Raw genomic sequence first — 22,925 nt, forward strand, 5'->3', positions numbered from 1 at the left:
GCCTCATATCGTCTACCCTGGTGTCTCTAAGAAGTAGGACCTCTAGTTTGAGCCCTCACCAATCTTTTGGAGCAACTTTTTAGGTAACTGTTAAGGAAGACCAAAGGCGTTGTGGCTTGTTTGTGCCAAATCATCATTTCACATGGTTAGAAACTTGTTTTAACAGCCTTTTTTATTTAGGCATCCTGAAAAGATAGCTTTAATTTTTCATTGTTGGGATGCTGTGATTTTTTTTATCCTGGTCAATAAAGTGAATTTTCATTCCTTTTAACAGAATATTAAATTTCATTCAGGGCTGTGCTGAGCTCACATCCTTCTGTGATTAGGTTATGGTCACTAATTGCTCCAGTGTAATGGTGATATTTTGCCTTTTGTATACTTACACATTTGTGTAGCACCTGTGGCCATGCATCTGCATCTTTTTATTTATGAATGAGGGCTATTTCTTTGAACTGCCAAGTTTCAATTCATGTTACAAATAATTACTGTTTTGTTCCATATCTACACTAATAAAAACACGTCTTCAGCCCTAAGACAATGATAAGTGTTCACGTCTAATGAATTACCACAGAATAAATTGCTCATGTTAAAGGCAATATGCAGTTCATATTTCCCCTTGATATTTTGCCTTCCCATGCTTTGTTCATTTCTGCATATCCTTACAAGAGAGAATGACTCAAATTGTTTATGTCTGTCTGATAAGCAATGATGTTGTGAAGACAGCACAACTGCTTTCTAATTTCTATAGGAAATTTAAGTAATTATAAAATTACTTCTTTTGAGACTGTCTTACTATATGGTTGCCCTGGAACTCACTTTATAGATCATGCTGGCGCATAGAGATCTTCTAGTTTCCTCCTGGAGTGCTGGGTTTAGAGGTGTGTGCCACTGTGCCAGATGCAAAATAATTTCAAATTCATAGAAAATTGCAAGATATGAGTTCCTGTTTCTCCTTCATCAGGGTTCCCCTAGTTTTAAAATGATGTAAGTGGGGAATTCCTCAACAACAAGTAGCTGATGTTTGTGTATTCAGTACTGTTCAGTGATACTGGTTCAAGTTCCAGAAGCATTTAAAATACTGTAATCATGTCACCGTGGCATAGATGCTAAAACTAATCTCAACAATCAGAAAGTTAGGCTGGAGAATTAGGAGATGCAAGCCCAATACGAGACTCTAGGAAGAAGAAGAGGGAGTCAGTTAGTCCACCCGGCCTAGTGTGCTGCTCTACAGATAGTGAGAGGTTTTAAATCACATCCAAAATAGAAATAAGACATCAGTGAGGCGCAGCCAGGCTCTGGCCCATATATTTGTTTAAACAATTAAGAATTATTTTACTTTGTATGTGTGTGAATGTTTTGCCTGCATGTAAGTCTGTGCACCATTTGTGTGTCTGGTGCTTGAGCAGCCAGAAGGTGTTGAATGCCCTGGCACCAGAGTACAGGTGCCTGTGAGCCACCATGTGGGTGCTGGGAATAGAAGCTGGGTCTGCCCCAGTTGTGTGTTAATTTCATTTATATTCAAATGTCACACACATCAATAGATTCTGGATTTTGCAGTGACAGTGGAGTAAGAAAAGCAGGCCAATTGTTCTGTAGAGGGGTATATTTGTGGTCTCTATGCTTGCTTGGCAGAAGTTGGTATAATTAATGGCTTTTGTTTGCTGAGCCAGACATGAATATTCTCATTTCAGCCTTACAATGTTTTTCATGTAACTATGGAAATTCAAGCCTGTTGATGAACAAAATGATGTCTATTTTTTATTTATAATAATAGAGAAACAGTTGTAAATCACCTAGCTTTTAGGGAAATAAATCTGAGCAAGATTCTGTGCATATGTGTATGATATTTTACTATAACCCATTCATATATTTTTCTGATTACAGTCTGTCAGTTTTCCAGTGTTTCTTTATAATATCAGGTTAGTAAACTGGTGTCGTAGCTGGGTGTGGTGCACACCTGTAATTGCAGCACTCAGAAGGTCTCTGCACAGCGAGACCCTCAAACTGAAACACAGTCATGTCTTTATGTACCATTTCTCAACCTGTGGGTCACAGTCCTTTTGGGGGCCACATACCAGACATCTTCAATGTCAGATATTTACATTATGACTCACAGCAGTAGCAAAATTACAGTTATAAAGTAGCAACAGAATACTTTTATGTTTGGGGGTGATCACAACATGAGGAACTGTATTAAAGGCTCGCAGCATTAGGAAGGTCTAGAACCACTGACTTAGTACATGCTAGGTAAGTGCTGCCTACTGGCTTACATTCCTGGCTCTATAATGTACTTCTTAGTTGTGAAGACATGTGGAGGTTGGTTCTCCCATTCCACCTGTAGGTTCTGGGAATTGAACCCAGGCAGTTAGTCTTTATGGCTAGTACCTTCACAGACTGAGACAGCTTACTAGCTCTGTAGGGTCTCTCTAGGTTGCCCAGGCTACCTCAAAGTTGTCTTTATTCTTTTTCTGCTTCAGCCTCCTAAGTGTTGGGGTTCTGTGTCCAGATCATTTTTATTATATGTATGATTATTTTGCCTGCATGTATGTCTTGCATTGTGCCCCAAGAGGCCAGAAGAGGGTGCTGGATCTTTGGAACTGGATTTGCAGATGGTTGTATGCCTCCAGGTGGGTGCCGGGAACTGAACTCTCATCTCATCAACTCTTAGTGGCTGAACCATATCCAACTGTTTCTTTTTCTGCGTCTCCCTACTATGGGTTTTCCATATTTTGTTGTCTACCAGAATTAATGAATAAAAATAGGAAAATAGAGTAGATTTTTCTTTTTTTATACCTTTTAAAAGACTATTTGTGAAAAATAAAAATAAACAAACAATATATGTGCTGCTGAATGAAGCATTATAATAGTACTTTCTAATTGATGCATTGTATTGGTTCATTTTTTTTAGGAAAAACGAGTCCCAACTGAAGAATTTCCTTGATTAATTTTGCCTGTGGGTGTGTCTGTAGAACACTTTAGTAATTAATAATCCTATTACTAGTATAAACTTTGCTAAATGAAGGAATTTAGCAAAGTGAAATTTTAGTATCATACATTTAAACTACAATACAGTAGTAAGTCTTGTTCATTGTAATATTTTGCTGCCTGACTCTTTGGCACATGTGTGAGTTTCCTCTAATTATTTGGAAACCTGATGCTGTTGAAGTCAGGGTTACAGTTTCTTTGTAACTGACTGGCCTAGTACTTGTTATGTAGCTCAGGGTAACCCCAAAGTTAGAGTAAGTCTCCTAACTCAGGTATCAAGTTTTAGGATATTAGGTATACACCATCATGCATGATCTACAATCCCCCAGCCGCCCCCCCCCCAAGACAGGGTTTCTCTGTGTAGCCTTGGCTGTCCATAGACCACACTGGCCTTGAACTCCGTGAGATTTACCTACTTCTGCCTCCAGTGTTGGGATTAAAGGTCTGTGCCAGCACTATGCAGCAACTGCATTCTTTTTATGAATGAGTTCTCTGCTGTGTCTGTTACCAGTAAATGGATGTCAGCAATTTAAATAAACAGCCCATGTTGAGGAACTGAAATTTTTGCTTTTGTCAGAAGTAGTTTCCTTGCTATTTGATATGGAGTATCATACATCACAGTCCTGTATGATGAAGAATGAATCATGTATTTAAAAAGAAGAGAAGCTTTCTTCTGTAAAACTTTACTACATTTTAAATTATGGTAAGGGTTAAATGAGATAGTGCATGCAAGTGCTTTAAGAGGCTGTTTGGGGCTACTCCAATGCAGTTTTCATGACTAACTCAAAGGAGTATAGACGATGAGAAGACTTATTAGGGGAGTCAGGATCACCAAGGGGGGTTTTGAAACATCAGGGTGTTTGTTTCAGAAATGGGAATTTAGAGAGTACCTATCTATGTTTCATGTGCTCATCACTTCTTTCTGAGGTGAATCGTAAATAGATCTTTAAAGGACATTTTATTTTTACTGTGGCTTTGAGAGATAGTCTTGCTATTTATCTCAGGATGGCCCTTACCTGGGATTACCCAGCCTCAGCTTCATTGCTGCTATTTCAGGCAGGTACTTCTATCCCCAGCAATAAGAGAGATTTATTTGAAAGGCATTTTCAAAATATAAGAAAAAGTGAGTTGAAGGCTGTGCTGGAGAGCTCTTTGTCAGCTTGACATAAGCTTGGGTCATCTGCAAAGAAGGAACCTCAATTGAGAAAATGCCTGCACTAGCCTGGTCTGTAGGCAAGCCTGTGTGGTATTGTCTTGATTAATGATGGATGTGGTAGTCTCCAGCCTTCTGCAGTCCACCTCCCCAACCTCCATTGATGTATCATTATTACCTGAGGTCTGTAAGTCACAGCAGGGCACCCTCTTGCTGGTGCACATTCTGTGAGTTAGAATGAAAGTGTAGTAGCATGTCACTGCCAGAAATGTGTCCGATGGAGCAGCTTGTCTTCTAAGAAATACTTAACATTAATCCTCTTAACTTATACAAAACATTCTTCCTTCTTTTAGTGAGCAATATTATATCCACCAAAGAACACTGAACCTCTGCCTTCTGGAAGCTTGTAATTTAGTGTTTAAGGCCCTCTAAATCTGAGAAATATGCAAATGGTACTAACTGGATTTGTTTAATCTGTTTTATTACATTCTATCTGCATGAGAGAAAACATGTCCATTTGTGTAGTAGTTATTTGGTGGGACAGCTCTACCTCTCCTCATGGCTCTTGAGAATGTTGGGGCTTTTCATCAGTAGGCATCGTCTGCACATGTGTCTCCTTGATACTGATTTGTGGGTTATTCTGTGATGCTTTTAGGTGGACTCATGGATTTGGAAAAGCTTTAAATTGAACAGAAAAACTAAAATGTTGCATGTTGTATTTATAATAGCACCATCTTAATTACTACTGTTTTCTCCTTCCTGCTGTATAAGAGTACTTGCACCTCATATTTGGAATGTAGTTTTTATACTCTTAATTTTTTATTATTTTTTATGCATATGTATGTGTATATGTGCATGTGAGTGCAGTGTTTGAGAAGTCCAGAAGAGGGTGTTGATATCCTGGAACTGTAGTTACAGGTGGTTGTGAGCCAGCATATGGTTGCTGGGAACTGAACTCAGGCCTCTGGAAGTGGAACAAGCTCTCTTAGCCAATGAACCCCCTCCAGCCCCCAGTTTTTATACTTTTAAAATAGTTATATGTGTTTGATAGTAACCTGTCATGGTGTGGAATTTTCCATATTTGGCACCAAGTTGACTCCAGGAATGTATCAGAATCCAGGTGTGGTTGCCCAGGTCTTTAATCCCAGCACTTGATGAACTTTCTCAAAACAAAATTAAACCGAGAACATCTTGATTCTGGCTTCATTTCTAATGCCCCTTCTATTTGTATGTGGAGATTGTATTGTGTGTGGAGAAGTCACTCCGTGGCTTGACCCATTCCTTGTGACAGCATCCTTGTTAGCATCCTTATTAGCATGTTTTCAAGATGAGGGAATGGAAGGAAGTTTAGTCACCAGGGTTTATTCAGAGAGAATAAAGAGGTACTAAGTAGGCTAATCACAGCTTTAGCTTTTAATATGTCTAAGTTTCCATTTTCTTTTTTTAATACTAGTTAATAAAGAATGAGACCAACAGGCTTTTGTTCTTCAAACTCTGAATAAGAATACAATACTATAATGCTATCAAAATTTCCCTCTTACACTTAAGGGATTAGACTTAGCAACACATGTTGAAGATTGTGCAGCTTTTTCCTATTTAAAAATAAGTGTTTCCATGCCGCTTACAATTCTTGGTAGATTTTAAATGTCTTTGCTATTTTGTATTTTTCTTAAACATTGCACATTCTTGGAAAATGTCACTTTCTCAGGTACTTGTAGTTTTCCTAATTTTGTTTCAATCTGTTAAATATCATGAATGGAAATAATAATGGTCACTGTAACAGAAATGGTATTAATGTTTAGGATTTTGAAATCATAAAAGCCATTTTTTTTAACTTGGCATTAACATGACAGTCATTGTGTTCCTTTTTTTTTTTTTTTTAAGAAAGCTGTTTTGAAAACTTGTCCAGGTTATGATATTACTGTGACTCTCATGATACCTGAATGCAACAGTCATGGTGTTCCAATAATTAAAAAGTAGATATGAGATAAAATTTAAGTATGTTATTGAGTTTAGGTGTTAAGTTTAATATTTAATGGATTTTCATTCCAATTTCCACTAAGTTTTAAATTAGTTACTTTTGTCTCTTTGTCTATTAATTGCATGTGCACACATGTGTGTGCATATGTGTCTTAGGACATAAGTAGGGGCAGAAGACCTTCTACCATGTGGGCCACAGGCATTGACGTGAGTTTTCAGGCTTGGTGGCAAGTGCTGTTGTTTGCTGAGCTGTCTTGCCTGTGCTCTGTCAGGCTTTAGATATCATTTACACTTGTCTACTTCTCCCTCTTTGGGTGGTATTTAAATTCAGAAGATACAGTATTATTTACCATGGTTAGCCTCATGTATTATAATTAAAAGTGCTGAACTTCAGCACCATGCATAATGTTCACAGAGTCCTAGTTCCGTGGATTCTCAAAGCCTAGTCCATGACCTAGAAGAATAGACTTTCAAACCTTCCTGAGAAAATGATTGCACAAGAATGGTCAGTTATACAGTGTGAGTAACTCAAACTCCTATTTAATTCCTTACTTTGGATCTTGTCCAATTTTGGCTTCTTTGATTTAAGCCTCATTACAATCCTGAATTTTTTAAAACTGAAAACAGTCAGTATATAATAATGTACAAAACTTACCTAAATATAATCTTCATATATGTTTGATAAAGTCATGGAACTGATTAACTCCAATTCAGAAATAACAGATTACATGTGAGACTTTCAAAAAGTAAAATAACTTTGAATTAACTGTGGTGTGAGTCTGACTTAGCTGTAGAGCTCTTGTCCAGTGTGCCCTAGGCTCCAGGATAAATAACAAATAAGGAGAAATTGCTTAGTGCTCAGTAACATGTCCCCTTAGGAAATTGTCCTTTATTGTTGCTGTAAATATGAACATAGGAAAAAAATGTCTTGAATGATCCAAGTCTGCTTATGTCTTAGAATAAATTTTATTTCTAAAATAAAGTTTATTTTTTCAATGTGTTTTTAAGTAGTTGTATAAGGTAAAATTAAATTAAAACCTCAGTTGCATGCTCAGATTTTATCTTCTTTTCTAATATGGTCAACAGTAGAAGCATCCTCAGGTTATTGTGACGTAGCTTAATAACAAGGATTTAATGTCACTAAATACCAACTCAAGGCCTCTGGCTCTCAGTAGAGATTGTAATGAGCCTAAAGATGATTTTGTTCTCAAGGGAGAACATTGCATGGTTACCTAGTTCTGGGTAATGTGTTAATTAGGTTTAACACATCCCATAACTTCTGTGTGAGGAGTTCGTGCTGGCTTATGGTTTCTTCAGGGCTTCATAGGCCGCAGTCAGCCTGTCCAAGACTCACCTGGTGAAGAACTTTTCACTTAGATTATTTTCCTTAAGCTATTATCGAGACCTTGTCCTATGATCTAGAGGCTACTTGTTGTGTCTATAATGGTATCTGCAGTGCCTTCATGTGAAACTTTCCCCACGCCCATCCTCAGCCCCCCAAAATGAGTCTGGTGATAGCCATTTGGGGCATGAGGACTTGTGCTTGTAAGGTGGCTTCATGAGGGCTTCCAAACATATTTTTCTGTCTGTACCGTTTATGTTCACTTCATGAAAACACACCTAGGAGCACAGCTGGTTCTTAAGGTATTTTAAATATGTCTGTCAACAGCTGCTGTGCCCCTTAAGTTTTTTACGTGTATACATTTCTAATGAGAAAATCTACAATAGTGTATCTTTGGCAAGTTACTACCAACATTTAAACACAGGTCTTTGATGATAACCTTTTAAAGAAGGAGGCTTTGGGTTCAGTGTTGGAGTCATTGCCTCATGTGTGAAGCACTAGCATGCAGATGTCCAGCAGTATAGAAAATAGAATAGAGCAAGTCATTGCTCTGTGTGTGTGTGTACAGTGGAGAGCAACACTGGAGTTAGTAAATTAAACAGAATGCTCATTATTATTGGAAAAATAAGAGTACCACTTTACAACCTACTTTGTGTAGCAGTGTGAGCCCTAGTTCTCTCTCTCTCTCTCTCTCTCTCTCTCTCTCTCTCTCTCTCTCTCTCTCTCTCTCTAAGTACTGTAGTATCCTCTGTAACTCTTCTACCTCATTTTAAGACAAGGTCTCACTAGTTCAGTTAGACTTCAGACTAGCAAGATTCTGGGATCTTTTTGTCCCCACTTTCCCTCCAATGCTGGAATTACAGGTGTGTCCCACCATATCCAACCTTTTATGTGGATGCCAGGATTTGAACTTTGTTCTTCTCTCTTCCTAGCTGTATACTACTATTTTATTAAGAAACTCCTGCATAGTTTCTACCTGGCTTTCTATAAAATACAATTATTTTCTACTCATATCCCATTGTTTGATGTTTGTGTTATTTGTATTTTCCTCTTTCCTTCTTCCTACATTGCACTTGTATTACTTTTTTAATTGTTGTCTTGTTTTACTTAGTATTGGCACAGTATCTTTTGCTTTGTGATGGGGCTTGAACCTGTGTGATCTTGTGCAGGCTAACTACCAGCTCTGTGTCTGAATCAATCCCTACCCAGTTCATTTAAAGCAACATACAGCTGCCATGTACTGTTTTTATCACAGTTACTGATGTACGGCATCCATCTCCCTACTCTTGGCTCCTCTCCCACCACCAATCACCCTGTCTTGCATACCTATAATCATTGGGACAGTCTGTTTCCCAATGGTTTCCATGGTTTAGCCATGGATAGGTGCCAGTCTTGTCAGATCATTTCTAATCCTGTTGTTCCTCCTCTGCCCTCTTCTGCTTTCCATCTTTCTCTTTTGCTGCTGGAGATAAAGCCAGCACTCAAGCATGCTAGAGAAGTGTGCTGTCATTGAGCCACAGCCTCTGTTCGTGTGCATATTATTTATCAACCTTAACATTCAACTTACTATTTTAGTTTTGTATTTACATTTGTCTATGAGTGAGAGGATTTGGTCTGCTTTGCTCATTGTACAGGGCACAGAATGCACAACTAAAGTAATAGCCAGTGCTAAGAAAGATATGGGCAAATGGAAGCCTTATATATCCTTGGGAATAAAATGTTTAGATATAATGGCAATCAATATGGAAGTCCTTTAAAAATAGAGTGAACATAGAAACCACCTATGGCACTTGTGGGTATTTATCAAGGATTCTGTGGTAACACACTACAGAGGTGCCTGCACATCCATGTTTGTCTATGTAGCACTTCATAATAGCTGAGTTGCAGAACCAGACTAGGTGTCCATAAACAATTGCATGGATAAAGAAAATGGAGCTTTCTTCAGCCATGAAATGAAGAAAATTGAAATTACTGTTTGTGGGGAATTAGGTGCAACTGGAACACATTGTATAAAGGAAAATAAGCCAGTCTCAAAGAAAAATCACATTTTCTCTCATTATATGTGGATACATAACACCATATATATCCACGTGTATATATGTGCTGGGAAAGATGGCTAGGGTAAGGAAGAAGAGTAGAGGTGAAGGAGAGAATATGAGGGATGAGTCTCATTAGAGAGCTGAGACTGGGGGTTACCCAGCTTTAATTCTAGCATGCAGGAGGCAGAGGGTGGAGGGTATTTGTGAGTTCTAAACTGGTCTGGGCTACACTATGAGACCCTGCCTCAGAGGAAATACACTTGAAAGAAACTGTATTTTCCCTGCCTCTGTCCTGGAACTCTTTAGACTAGGCTGGCCTGATTCTGCCTCCTGAGTGCTGGGATTAAAGGCATGCACCACCAAAATTGGCAAAAACAGTGAAGTGTAGTTCATATAAAAAAACAGAGGCCTTCATTTGCTTCTTGAAAAGTTTGGGCTTTAATGTTGGACAGTGTGTAAGGTATTTATTATGGCAAGAAACAGATGAGCACAGGTCCCATGGAGGCCAGTGGTGTCAAATTCCCTTTACTGTATGTAGTTAGAGGCAGTTTGTGGCCATTTGGGCATGGGTGCTAGGAAGTAGACTCAGATCCTCTAAGAGCAGTACATACTTTTAACCAGTAAGTATTTTGAGTGTGGTATAATTCAATAGATGACCTAGACGTTTCCATACACTGATTCTTAGTTATGGGCATTGAAATGTCATCACATCTTGTTTTCATTTGGCAGTACTTCTCTTTCTTCCCCAAACACTAATTAATAGCCTACTGTATTCTAGACACATTCCTGAAGTACCCCCCCCCAAAAAAAAAGATCACCCATGACCACTGACTGTTGGAAACTTGGAAAGCATAATATAATGGTAAATATGTGTTTACAAGGCAGTTTGATGACATAGGAAAGCAAGACAGTTGGTTTTATTATAGCATCTATAGGGCCATGGGCTTTCAACCAGGTTTGCAGTTCCAAGCATGAATTATCTCCTGTGGAACACACTTCAGATCCAGTCAGAAAGTGGTTGGTTACAATCTAACAGTCATGCCACCATTGTGCCTGTGGGCATATCTTGCCTGGTAGGTTAGTATTGCAGCAGGATCTGGTGCTGATGTCTTTTCTCCCTCAGCAGACTGCATAGTCTAACATGATTAAAGCTGGCTAGCAGGGAGGAAGTTGCCTGGTTGTTTGAGATTGATTTTTTAATGTAATGCAGCCAAAGTGTGTGGTGTCATTGGTAATAAGTTCACTTACCATTGATTTATGGTTGGTAACTGAGAGCAATGGCAGTGGCCTCTTCGTTCCTTCCTGACCAATAATGCCTGAGGAGGTTTCCATGACTGGTCCTGTGATGCCCACTTAATAACCCTTGCTTATGGCAGCAGCATTGTCCACTCATGCAGGCAGGTTCCACTTCTGGATCACTCTTCTCACTCTTCACCCTCTGGCCGCATCTCTGCTTAAACCTTTAAGCAGAAGTTTATCTCCACGCTCTTTTATATCAAATGTGTTCTAACCCTTCTCATTCGTTTATATATGTATTATAATTATACAAATTTTAAAAAGACAGGATCTTACAGCTTAGCTCTTGGTTCTTGTTCAAACTGACTCCTGAGTACTGGGATTAAAGGCAGGTGCTAATGTGTCCCACCCTTGGATTTAAGTCTTAAGGTTTCCATATGGCCTTTCATGAATTCTTCTGCTGCCTTCCATTTTGTCCATACTCCCGTTGTCTCCCTTTTCTGTCCCCTTTTGACTGGCGTGTTGAAATCTAGTAGATTAATGTCATTCTCACTTTCCAGCTTTTGCCTCACGTGTCCTACAGCTCTTTTGTTTGTTAGGTTGTCTGTGTCTTCCATAATATCGAACCCCTTCACTTATGTCCCCATTCCAGTCTCTGCTGCTTTTATTTTCTGTGGCTTATTTACTTTTTATTAATCTGTCTGGCATGCTCTGCCTGACTTCCTTTGCTAAAATTGAAGTGAATTCATAAAACAAAACATACCCTGCTATCATTGGAAATGTAGCAGAACAGTTACCTGTTATCTGGTTCCAACCCATTTTCCTTACATTGAAGGAAAACACACCCATTAGCCTGTCACTCCCCATTTCCTCCTCCCTCGAGCCAAGGCAGCCAGAAATCTGTGTTTTGTCTCTATGGATTTACCTGTTCAGGATATCATAGACAAATGGATTTCTGTACGATCAGACTGTTTGTGCCTCTGCTTCTTTTACTTAGCACAATGTTTTTGAGGTTCATCCATATGGCAGAAAATGCCAGTACCTTATAGCAGAATAGTCCTTTTTCTCTGCTTATCCCCTGTTTATCTCTGTGTTGTGGGCATGTGTATGCTTCCACTTTGGTTATGACAAAAATGCTGTTGTGAGCATTGCTGTATCAGCTTTTGCACAGACACATGCTTTCACTTCTCTAGCCTAGGAGTAGAGTTGTTGGATCACAGGTAATACTGTTGTAGTATTTGAGGATCTGCCAACCTGTTTTCCCAAAGGCAGTGCCCACCTGTGGTAGTTGCTTTTTCATAACACCTGTTGGCAGCTGCTTAAAGGCTCATGTCATCTGAGGGGTTTCCGGCCCTCTGGCAGGGAATGCATGGTGTAGTGGTGCATCTGTGGTTGCAGGCATGTGTGATGGGAGCATGTCGGTCCTCACATAGCAGCCAGCCGACCACCAGGACGCCGAGCTCACAGGCCAGTATAACCTTCCAAGGCACACCAGCCAGTGACTTGATTGCAGTGCATGCCCACAGCTCTGGTTCCACAGGGTGTGGAGCTGGCTGAGTAGGTAAACTGCTTGCTCGTGTAAACGTAAAGACCTGGGTTTGGATCCACAGCACCCAAGTAAAAGGTGGTTGAAGTGCCGGGATCAGATGCAGAGGCAGGCATATCCTTGGTGCTCACTGACCAGGTAGGCTGGCTAAATTGGTGAACTTCAGGTTCACTGAACAATAATGAGGAGGATGATTGAGGTAGACATCCAGTGTTGATCTTTGGTGTATGTACATGAGCACTCTTGATAGACTCACCTGAGCGCCATCTTCACACCACTCGTAGTCCATAGTTCCAGTTTGTCTTATTCAGACTCTCATTTTTACTTTTTTTACTTTTGCTCAATCTAATGAGAGTGACATTGTATCTGTTTTATTGGTTTGAGACAGGATCTTTGGCTAGTTAATGAAAAAAATACTATTTTTATTTTCTTTATTCATTCATATGTAGTTGTTTTGAGGCAGGATTTCACTTAAGCCCAAGCTTATCTGGAGCTCATTTGTTGCCTAGGCTGACACTGAAATACCAGGTCATCCTCCCATCTTATCTTCCCAAGTGCTGGAAATACAGACCGGCTCACCCTTTGGGCTTCTGGTCTGGTTACCATGGTTTTGCAGAGATCACCCTTTATAACAAGTGCTGCTATGTAATGATTGGTAACAGTGTCTCAGGGTTTCTTTTTTCTTTATTTGTTTTTATTGTGTTAAAATGTACTTAACAAGATGATCATTTAATCAATAAGTGTACGACACAGTGACATTAAATTGTTCACAATCATGTTATCATGACTGTTATCTATATCCAATTTTTGACTTCCCTTTTTATTTATTCTTTGTGTCTTTTGCATCATGCATCTCCATCCATTTATTTCCCCATCCCTTCATATCTGCCCTTTGCCTTTTTTTAAGAGAGAAAAAAAAAAAAAGAAAAAAAAACCCAAACAAACCCCCAAATCAATCTTGTCATGGAAGCAGTAGCGTGACATAGTGAATCATCCATAAATCCTTTTGTCGATGTATCATTACTTGCAAGTGTTAATTGCAAAGAGCCATCAGTCTGGTTCGAAGCCTCTGGTGTTTACGCCACTATCCCTGCTGGTCACTCACTGGAATTCCTCTTGGTTATCCTGTTGTTGTCCTGTCCCTATGTGCTCCAGCAGATCATAGATGGGGTGGATGTTAGGGTGAGCCAATTCATAACCCTGATTCTGGGCCTGGGTAGTTAGTTGCAGGGTTGGTCAATCCCACAGCTCCCTCTTGTCCTCACCATCTGGGTAAGCGCTCTGAACTGCAAGTTCACCCCTTTGCATCGGTGAGTAAGGGCCAGTTCTCCTCCTTTCATGTCTACCACACCTACACCTTAAGGGCCAGCTCGGTTTGTTGTCTGGGTGTGGTATAGGGGCCACTGTCTGGAGGGGCTGATGAGGGGCAGGAACAACTTGTCTGAGTCTTATGACCTCAGGGCCAGCTCTCCCAGATGCCTCATGCAATGATGGGTGGTGGGGGAAGGCATCTGTCCCCCGCCCATGCTGCCACATGACAGATGAGTGATGGAGACAGCTCTCCCTTGCTCACACTTTGGGGCTGGCTCACCCATACCTCTGCCCACAGGATTGTCTCTATTGTGCTTCCCAGTCCAGGTGCAGGGACTGCTCTCCAGAATGTTGTGGCTGGTGGAGGACAGGGGCAGCTTTCCCTCTCTAATGACTTTATTTAGGGTTTCTATTGCTGTGATGAAAACACCACAGTTGACGCTGTGCAATGGTGGCACATGCCTCTAATCCCAGCACTGGTGCAGTAGAGTCTTTGCTTCCCTCTGAAACTTGCGTAGTCAGGCTCTGCTCTCAATACGCTCATCTTCCAAGGGCCCTCAGAGCAGCCATTTCCAGCCCAAAGTTCCAAAGACCTTCCACAGTCCTCCCCAAAACAACATGGTCAGGTTTGTCATAGCAAAACCCCACAATCCTGGCATCATTTCTGTCTTAAGGTTTCTATTGTTGTGATGATCATGACCAAAAGCAACTTGGGGAGGAAAGTTTATTTGGCTTATATTTTTACCTGGTGGTCTATCATTGAAGGAAGTCAGGACAGGAACTCAGGCAGGGCAGGAACCTGGAGGCAGGACCTGGTGCAGAAGCCATGGATTGATGTTGCTTCTTGGCTTGCTCCTCATGGCTGCCTCAGCCTTCATTCTTATAGAACCCAGGTCCACCAGCCCAGGGGTGACACACCCACAATGGCATGGGCCCTTCTCTATCAATCACTAGTTAAGAAAATGTTGTAAAGGCTTGCCTAAAGAGGCATTTTTTTTAAATTGGATTTCCCTCATCTTAGATGACTCTATCCTGTGTCAAGTTGACATAAAATAAGCCAACACAGAAGTTATAATAGTAATGCCTGATTATTAAGGAGTATGTGAAAGAAAATGACCTGATATGTTGTAGTAATTAGTTCTGGATTTGAGAATTTAGTCCTGAATTTATGATATTTGATTATTCAGAGTTTAAAAAGATTTGGGTAATCACAGTTCTTTTTGCTTGACTAGTATAATTTCTAACTATATATACATTTAAATGATAGTGTTGGTGGTTTCTTAGTGATGCTTATCTTCTGTATTCATTGTATTTTCAGCATTCTCTCATCCTGGAATCCATGTTGTTTTGTGGTTTACAGTTGCTTTTAAAGAAACCTTTTTTATTAAAAGGAAAAAAAGCCTTGATCTTTAAATAGTTGTAATCAACCTTTCCCACTGAAGTGAGTTGACTATATAAATTCCATTCCTTTGGCTATTATAATACATGAAAATTAGGAATTTCCCCATAAAATAGTAATAACTTCCTTTATGGATATAAGTCAGGTATACAGCAGCTAACAGATTGTTTAGATAAAAGTTTTCAACACACTTGCTTTGTAAGGTACTATAAAACACCTCACTTATGTAAGGACTAGGTCGGTTGAGATGAATTACATCCATTTCTGTATTGATGGCAGAAACTGCAAACTACATTTATTGTTTATTTTGATACATGTGTGTTAAAAAGACATTGTTGCTTTGACCCAATGCAGAGGTTTTTCTATGCTCAATTCCTAATTCAGTTGTATCCTTTTTCTTTTTCCTTTAGATTCAACCTTTGACTCACAATGAACTCAGTTACATTCTTGGGTTTCAAAATTTCTAGTAGCAATTTTCTTTTTAAAGAGTCAGATTCATCTTGATGTGACACATAGGTCTGTGTCAGTGGCAAACACACAGATAGACATGCCAGTCTCTCCGAGCTTTGTAGAACCCAGGCAACTATGTAACTTTATTATGGCATTGCGTTCTGTGGTGCACATGTGGTGGGTCAAAGTACAAAGCAAAGCCTGTCTTGCAGTATGGCAATTGTGGGACTGCAGACCCAGTGGTTTATGGGAAGCTTTCTCTTCAGCTGTCTAGGAGCAAGGCCAAGGCAGGCTTTTCAAAAGCTGAGCTCATCAAGCACATGATGGGCAGGAAGATGTCGGTTGCCTCAGGAATGTGTGAATTAGTGAGAACTCTTATTTTAGATGATTACTGCTAGTTACTAATGGTTAGGTGTTCTCCCCACATGTCCATTGTTTATAGTGCTGTCTTGTTAGTTCAGTTAGCATTCAAGTGAGGCTTCATTGCTTTTCCCCCCTGATGAGGATTTTGGAAAAAAGAATTCAGTGCATAGGCCAGTGGTTGGAATTCTATTATCTGGTGCTGTCACTCATGAGCGTCTCACTGTAATGACACACTGGTTTTCCCCCCCTGTTTGGTTTCATTGGTAGCTAAATTGCCCTCTTAGCAGCAGAAGATAAGATTAATTTTGGGTATAATATTTGCCTTTTGTTAATTTTAAAAATTAAATTTCAAGATTTTAGGAAATTTTCTCCCATCTTCAGTTGCTCTGTGTATATGCAAGGTTTTCCTCCACTGTCATGATAGAACAGCATTTTCACCAATACCAGGTGTTGCTCAGCCTCCTTTGTACTCTATGTCCCTTATTTTGTTCCCTGGCTGTCACTCAACTATTTTTACACAGAGAGAGCCATTACAGTATGAGACCTTTGGGCTTTAAAACAGTATATTTGTTTTTAAATTTTATTATATTTGGATATTTGTGTGTGTGCAAACAGTATTCAGGCTTGCCTGTGGCTTAGGGTGTATGCGGATGGAAGTCAGAGACAACCAGAGAGGTAGTTCTCTTCACTTTCTGAATCCTGGAGATTGTTAAGCCTTGTGGCAAGTGCCTTTGCTTTCTGGGGCTGTATTTTACTTGTGAATGTGCTTGTGCTTGTGCTTTTGGAGGTCAGAGGACAACTTCAGATGCAGGTATTTTCAGTTTTTCCTACTTAAGAGGCTGCAGACAGTGTAGACAGACTAGTTGTTTGTTACCTTTTTAGACCTATGGCACTTTCTCAGTTAACTTTAAATAAAATGCAGTAAAGACTATCAAAATTTAATGGCATTATACTTTTGATAAAAATTAACTGGCCAGAAAAGTATATAGATCCTTAATCATTCATATGTATTAATGGGTCTTTTAATTTTTGAGATAGCTGGCTAGAAATATATGAGATCTTTGGGTCATGATCCTTCCTCATCTCATTATTTTCTTCATTGTATTCATTCTACATCCTTCCCTGACTTGGAACTCACAGAGATCTGCCTGCCTCTTCCTCCTGAGTTCTGGGATTAGAGTCTTGGATCACCCCGCTGGGCCTAATGCTTCATTTTTAATAAATGAATTGCCTGGGTAGATTATTTTTATTTTGTGTGGTAACACTTGAATTTCTTTCTTTTCGCCTGTTCTTCTTCCTCTCCTCCTCCTTCTTGTTCTTTGTTTTTTATTTTTTTCAAGACAGGTTTTCTCTGTGTAGCTTTGGAGCCTGTATTGGAACTCACTCTTTAGACCAGGCTGCCTTTGAGCTCACAGAGATCTGCCTGCCTCTGCCTCCTAAGCACTGGGATCAAAGGTGTGTACCACCACTGCCCAGCCTGAATGAATTTCTCAATGCTATGTGCTACGAAAATGCTTGGTGTGCTGTCTTCTCTGCTTTCTTACAGTAGTGTTTGTTTTCTAGTACGACACCACCGTACTGCTGTGTGGATCTGTACTCACTCCGAACTGGGGAAATGGTGAAGTCAATTCAGTTCAAAACACCCATTTATGATCTCCATTGCAACAAACGGTAAGTATTTTTCAAATATTCTTTTCAAATTGTAATGTACCTCCTTGACATGCAGAACTCTACCAATGTTGTGCTTTCAAGTCATTGAAAAAGGTTTGAGTTTCTTTCCAATGAAACAGTTGAGATTTCACATTGAGTACTTTCCAGTCTCTGACCTAACTATGAGTTGTGATTCAGTGTAGTGAGTTATAAGTGGAATTTATATAAGAAAATGGAGGCGCACAGGCATTGCCCGTGAGAATACAGGAATGTTGGAATGGTGTGCATATCTTCATTTTCAGTGCTGAGCGTTTATATCTGGCTTATTGCATATGTTGCTAGGCAAGCATCTGACCATTAAATTTCAATCTGAGCCCTTGAGTATTGTTTTAGAATAATACGTGGTTGGAGGACTTTACTGGCCTGCCCCCACCATCTAATTTTACATTATTTTGATGCAGTCTCCCAGGCTGGTATCCTCCTGGCCCAGCCTCCTCAGTGTTGGGATTTTAGACATGTACCACCATATTTAGCCTCCAATGTTTTAGTATATTTTTATTCCTTCACATTTCACAACATAGTTAAAAACAGGGATTAGATCCATTTTCCTTCTTTAAAATCATGGGAATATTTTCAAATATAGATTAAGCTATCTGAATTCTAGTGATAATGATATATTAACCACAGGCTCTTAGAGAAGAAGGAATCTTGGGAATTTAGTCTGCATATCACTTTGTTTTCACAGGAGAGAAAGCTGAATTTGTATGATGATAAACATCTTGAGTCTTAGGTACAAGGTGTAAATCTGCTCAAGAGCAAACACATGAGGCAGGGAAATGACTCAGTGAACAGAAGCTCCTGCTGTGCAAGCATCAAATTTCTAGAACACAGGGAGGAGCTGGAGGTGTCTGTCACCCCAGGACTTCTAAGGCAAGGTAGGAGGCAGAAATAGAAGATCTTGGAAACTCTGGCATACATGGTGCTTCTAAGGAGGTGGAATATGAGGAAAGACATCTGAAGTTGTTCTCTGATCTTCACATGGGCACACACACACACACACACACACACACACACACACACACACACACACACACACACACACACACACACACACACACACACACACACACCACACAAAGTTACATTTAAAAGGGCAATGTAGAGACATGAGAAATTATTCTTTAGTATGTGAGATGCCTCAAATTTAATCCTCAGCACTGAAAACAATAGTGGGTATATTCAAATTCAAGGACAAAACCCTGTAAGTTGTAAGATGTAGAAGAAACACAGTGAACCAGTGCCAGTATAATGCATCCACCCCACTTCATAGAAAACTGTGTGGGGAATGGTTTGCATTTGGAGATAATATAGTTTACCCAGAAAACTGTCCATCCTGCACCTAGTAGGTTTATTAAAAAGCAACATTAACACATTCTAAATAGAAGACTTTCAGATTACATTTTCTTTATATTATAAATCCATTAAAAAATCCACACAAAGTAGCAACAAAGCTCTGCCTCTTGGGGCTGGAGAGATGGCTCAGTGGTTAAGAGCACCAACTGCTCTTCCAGAGGTACTGAGTTCAATTCCCAGCAACCACATGGTGGCTCACAACCATCCGTTATAAGATCTGGTGCCCTTTTTCTGGTGTGCAGATATACATGGAAGCAGAATGTTGTATACATAATAAAAAAGAAAAAGAAAAAACCCAAAACTCTGCCTCTTTTTTGTTTAGTTTGCTGAGCTTAAGTTAGAGAGGAAATCAAAGCAGTTGTATACTGTTTAAAAATTAATGCCAAAATGTGTGTGTAGCCAAATTTAAGAGCTTCATAGAAAGTCCTCTGGTTACTCCAAGAAGACACATCAGCCATATCTGAACCAGCCTTTCTTCAGGAAACACACAGATCAGTAAAAGCAGGGCACAGAATTGTCATAGCTGCAGCCTGCAATGATTCAGGAGCGAATTGTGTTACTGCAGATGGCAAATTTGAGATCAGCAGCAAGTGTTCACTAGCCCTTCTAAGAAGTGATATGGCAGGGAAATGGACATGGTGCTGATCAGTAGGGGGTAGATTTGAGAAAACCAGAGTTTACCCAGAGAGGATGCCCAGGGACTGGGGACGTGTGCAGTAACAGATGTGCATGCAAACTCCTTTGTTAGTGCAGCAGGCAGTTTTCTGGAGCATAAGTAAGTGTACAAAGGATAGGTGAGAGCAAAACAGGGTGGCAGCAGTGACCCAGAGGATCCTACGGCTTCTCTCAGGAAACAGCATCCAAAGTCCGGGGTCATTCTGGGTTGGCTCCACCAAGGGCTCTTGCCCTGTTGAGGGTGGACTAGATAGGGTAGACTACCTATCTCAATCTACAAACTTGCCGTAGAGAGTTACTGTACATAAAGGGGTTTATTCAGGGAGCTCTATGAATGTTCTGTCATCGCCACCTGAATCTGCTGATGAGACCCCCATCTGGTGCTATTGAGGCATGGGACAAGAAGTATACACACTGTTTTTCTGTGAAGTTATTTCAGTAATTGGATAATTTAAACAAAGCAACCATTGCCACTTAAAAAAAAATTCTTCGATTCTTTTATACATTTTCCTTTTTGCCATTAGAATTTAATCCTCCACCTCGAGTGTAAGGCTAATAATGCACATCAAATGTCTAGAACAGTGTGAGAGTAGCAGTCAGCAGTTCACAGACCAGGCCCCCTTCCTTGGCTTACTTACTTGGTTTAGCATGGGGATCTGAGAAACCCCTTTCTCAGAACAGCAGAAGAGGTGGTAAAGATCACATGCTGGGTGTGGCAGACATAAAGTCACAGTCAGAACTTGAGATGACTGAGATAATAGGAGATGCAGCCAGCAGCAGTGGGAAGCAAGGAAATGCCCTTCCATTTTAAAACATCACACAGCGTGAAAGGGAGCAGAGACCAGGCATGCCAGTCCTGTTAGTAAATACAACCACCTATAGTAAAATTTTCAAATGTGCTCGAGGGGTAGCCTTCTTGATGTTGAAAGATGTTGATAATGGGAAGCACCAAGTACATCTTAATGGCTGTAGTAGGTAAAGTCTCAGTGGAGATTTTACTTAATATTGGTCAGTAGAAATTATGCTGTTTGCAAGGCATGGCAGCATATCCATGTAATTCCAGAACTTGAGAGATGGAAGCAGGGGAATTAGGAGTGCTAAGTAGCCAGCTTGAGGCCAGTCTGTGACATATGTGACAGTATCATAAAACCAAAAAGGAGGAAGAAATTATGCAGTTTGAAAAATAGGTATTAACAAAAGTTACTGGAGCTCTGTATAAATGGAAGAATATCAAAAATTTTAGCAGGAAGCCAGTTATATATACAAATTTTGTGAAGACCATAAATTTGTGTATGCAGAGCCCATGAAGACAACTGTTTTCAGTTATTTCCCCAACATGGTAAAAACCGAAACCAGCGAGAACTTGATTGAAGGCATGTACAGGAAGGAGCAGCCTGTTGTAGTCCTGGGACAGTGGTGGGCTGTGTACTGCAGCAGTGTGCCTCTCTGCATCCTGCCCTTGCTGTCTCATTTCACTTCTGAGTCATCCTTTTCTGTTTTGAGACAATGAGATTCCACTTTGTAGTCCAAGCTAGCCTTGAACTCTGCCAGCTTCCAGGCTTTAGCTCCCATTCTTGGCTTCCCCCTCTCTGGAGAATAAACTGGGTTCCTCTTTCATTGTGCCTGCAGTGTACTGCAGACTCACTGGTTCCATAAACTCTAATCGTCTTCATCATTTTGCCTATTACTCATTTTTGGTGTTTGGGGTCAATGCATGGCCTCCACATACTAGGCCATTAGGATCCAGGCAAGGCTTGAACACCCTATTCTCCTATGTCTGCCTCTTGATTACCTGGGGTTGTAAGTCTGGACCATGGACCTAGCTACCATGTTTTCATGTGGATTGTATACCTACTTCCTCACCTCAAATTCTGAAAGTAGGAACTCTTTTTGTCCTCCATTGAATACTCTGCTCCCTGTTCTAGTTAGCATTAGTTCCCATGACTTGATGTCTCTTGGGTCAGTTTTCCCACTCATCTCACTTAGTCGGTCTTTGAAATCATTTGCCAAATGTTTATTTTGCCCACCTTTTCTTTCATATTGCATATAGAATTTGATTATTTTTCACTGTACCTGCTTCCCATTGTCTTCTATATTCATTCTATATATATTTCATTGTCTGCATTCCACCAGGTAGATCCATTTTTATTATAGTGCCAGAATTTATCCTTTAAGTTCAATCATGCCACCTTTCTGCTCTAAATTCTCCAGTGACTTCCTGCCTATGGCTGAAGGTAGCGAGTATCTCGTACCTTTTTTGTTCCCTCCTCACCTGACTTTGTCTCCTAAGAGGTTTCTTCCTTGCCACCTGTTGTACTGTTTCTTGGAGATGTAAATACACATTGGAGATTTAATTTATGATCAGGTGCTTTTCTCTATCTGTAGGAAGAAAAATGATTCTCACACATGTGTAGATCAATCATTTGTCACAGTAGAGCCACAGGTCCTTACTCTTTAGGGACTCCGTAAGGGTGGGCTGCCTTACATTCTTCACATTAATAGTTTAGCATTGTTTTTACTTGAAATCAGTAACATTTACATATGTAAATTTTAGCAAATATAAGATTTCACAATATACTTGTTAGTGTCAGAACCTATTACACTTTTAGGAAGTGGAATTTTTTTAGAGACATGGGGACACCTAGCATTGGGAGGTTGAGGCAGGGCACTGAATGTTTAAGCCAGCCTAGGCTACCTATAGAGAAAGCATCCCCTTTCCATCCAAAGAAACTCTGGATTTGAGTGGCTGTGGATAGCACAAAAATAAAATAAAATCAAGAACATTTTAATAGGGTGTCAAGGTTCATGATTTCACTTGTTATTTAGTCACTTTGACCAAAATCAACTATGTATCTGTGCAGTTATTTCTAATGTCTGACAGGAAAAAAGGCAAAAGAGCAATGTAACAGAGCTAAATCTGGACCAGATACCCAAGCTATTTAAGCTTCAAAATTCTTTCTGGTATTAAAACCAACCAACCAACCAACCAACAAACAAAAAACCAGAATTATTTAGTGTTATACCCCTGGATATTTTACTGGTATGAGTTTTGGTAACTAATGTCTTTGTTGACACTGCCCATTAGGTTCTTTTGTTTGTTGTGGTTGCTGTCTGTAGCATTTGTATTTGGTCTCTGCGATGATTGTGGGTGAGTAGTGATAGACGAGGTGGAAATGGTGGGAATTCCTCTTTTCAGCCATCATTCTAGCCAATTTTATTTTTAACTATAGATTTCTTTCATTGGAGGTTTTTTTTGGTGGAATACATGACACAAGTTGATGTTTCATTTGTGTTTTTAGACAGGGTCTTACTATGTAGTACAGGCTGTGCTCAAACTCCCCTGGCAGCCTTCCAACTAACTGTTGGGATTACAGGCCTCCTTT

The 22,925-nt window shown here is 40.0% G+C and overlaps 1 protein-coding gene across 10 annotated transcripts in view; it reads left to right on the forward strand.

The window, feature by feature from the left end:
* Positions 1-22,925, forward strand: part of Bcas3 (BCAS3 microtubule associated cell migration factor) — a 487,638-nt gene that overhangs the window by 74,082 nt on the left and 390,631 nt on the right. For all 10 annotated transcript variants that reach the window (XM_027426382.2, XM_027426380.2, XM_027426386.2 and 7 more), the window contains exon 8: positions 17,368-17,475. In XM_027426382.2, the coding sequence (XP_027282183.1) occupies positions 17,368-17,475 (108 nt within the window). The remainder of the gene's footprint in view (positions 1-17,367; positions 17,476-22,925) is intronic.

The sequence above is a fragment of the Cricetulus griseus genome, chromosome 7, assembly GCF_003668045.3.
Source record: "Cricetulus griseus strain 17A/GY chromosome 7, alternate assembly CriGri-PICRH-1.0, whole genome shotgun sequence".
Taxonomy (NCBI): Eukaryota; Metazoa; Chordata; class Mammalia; order Rodentia; family Cricetidae; genus Cricetulus; species Cricetulus griseus.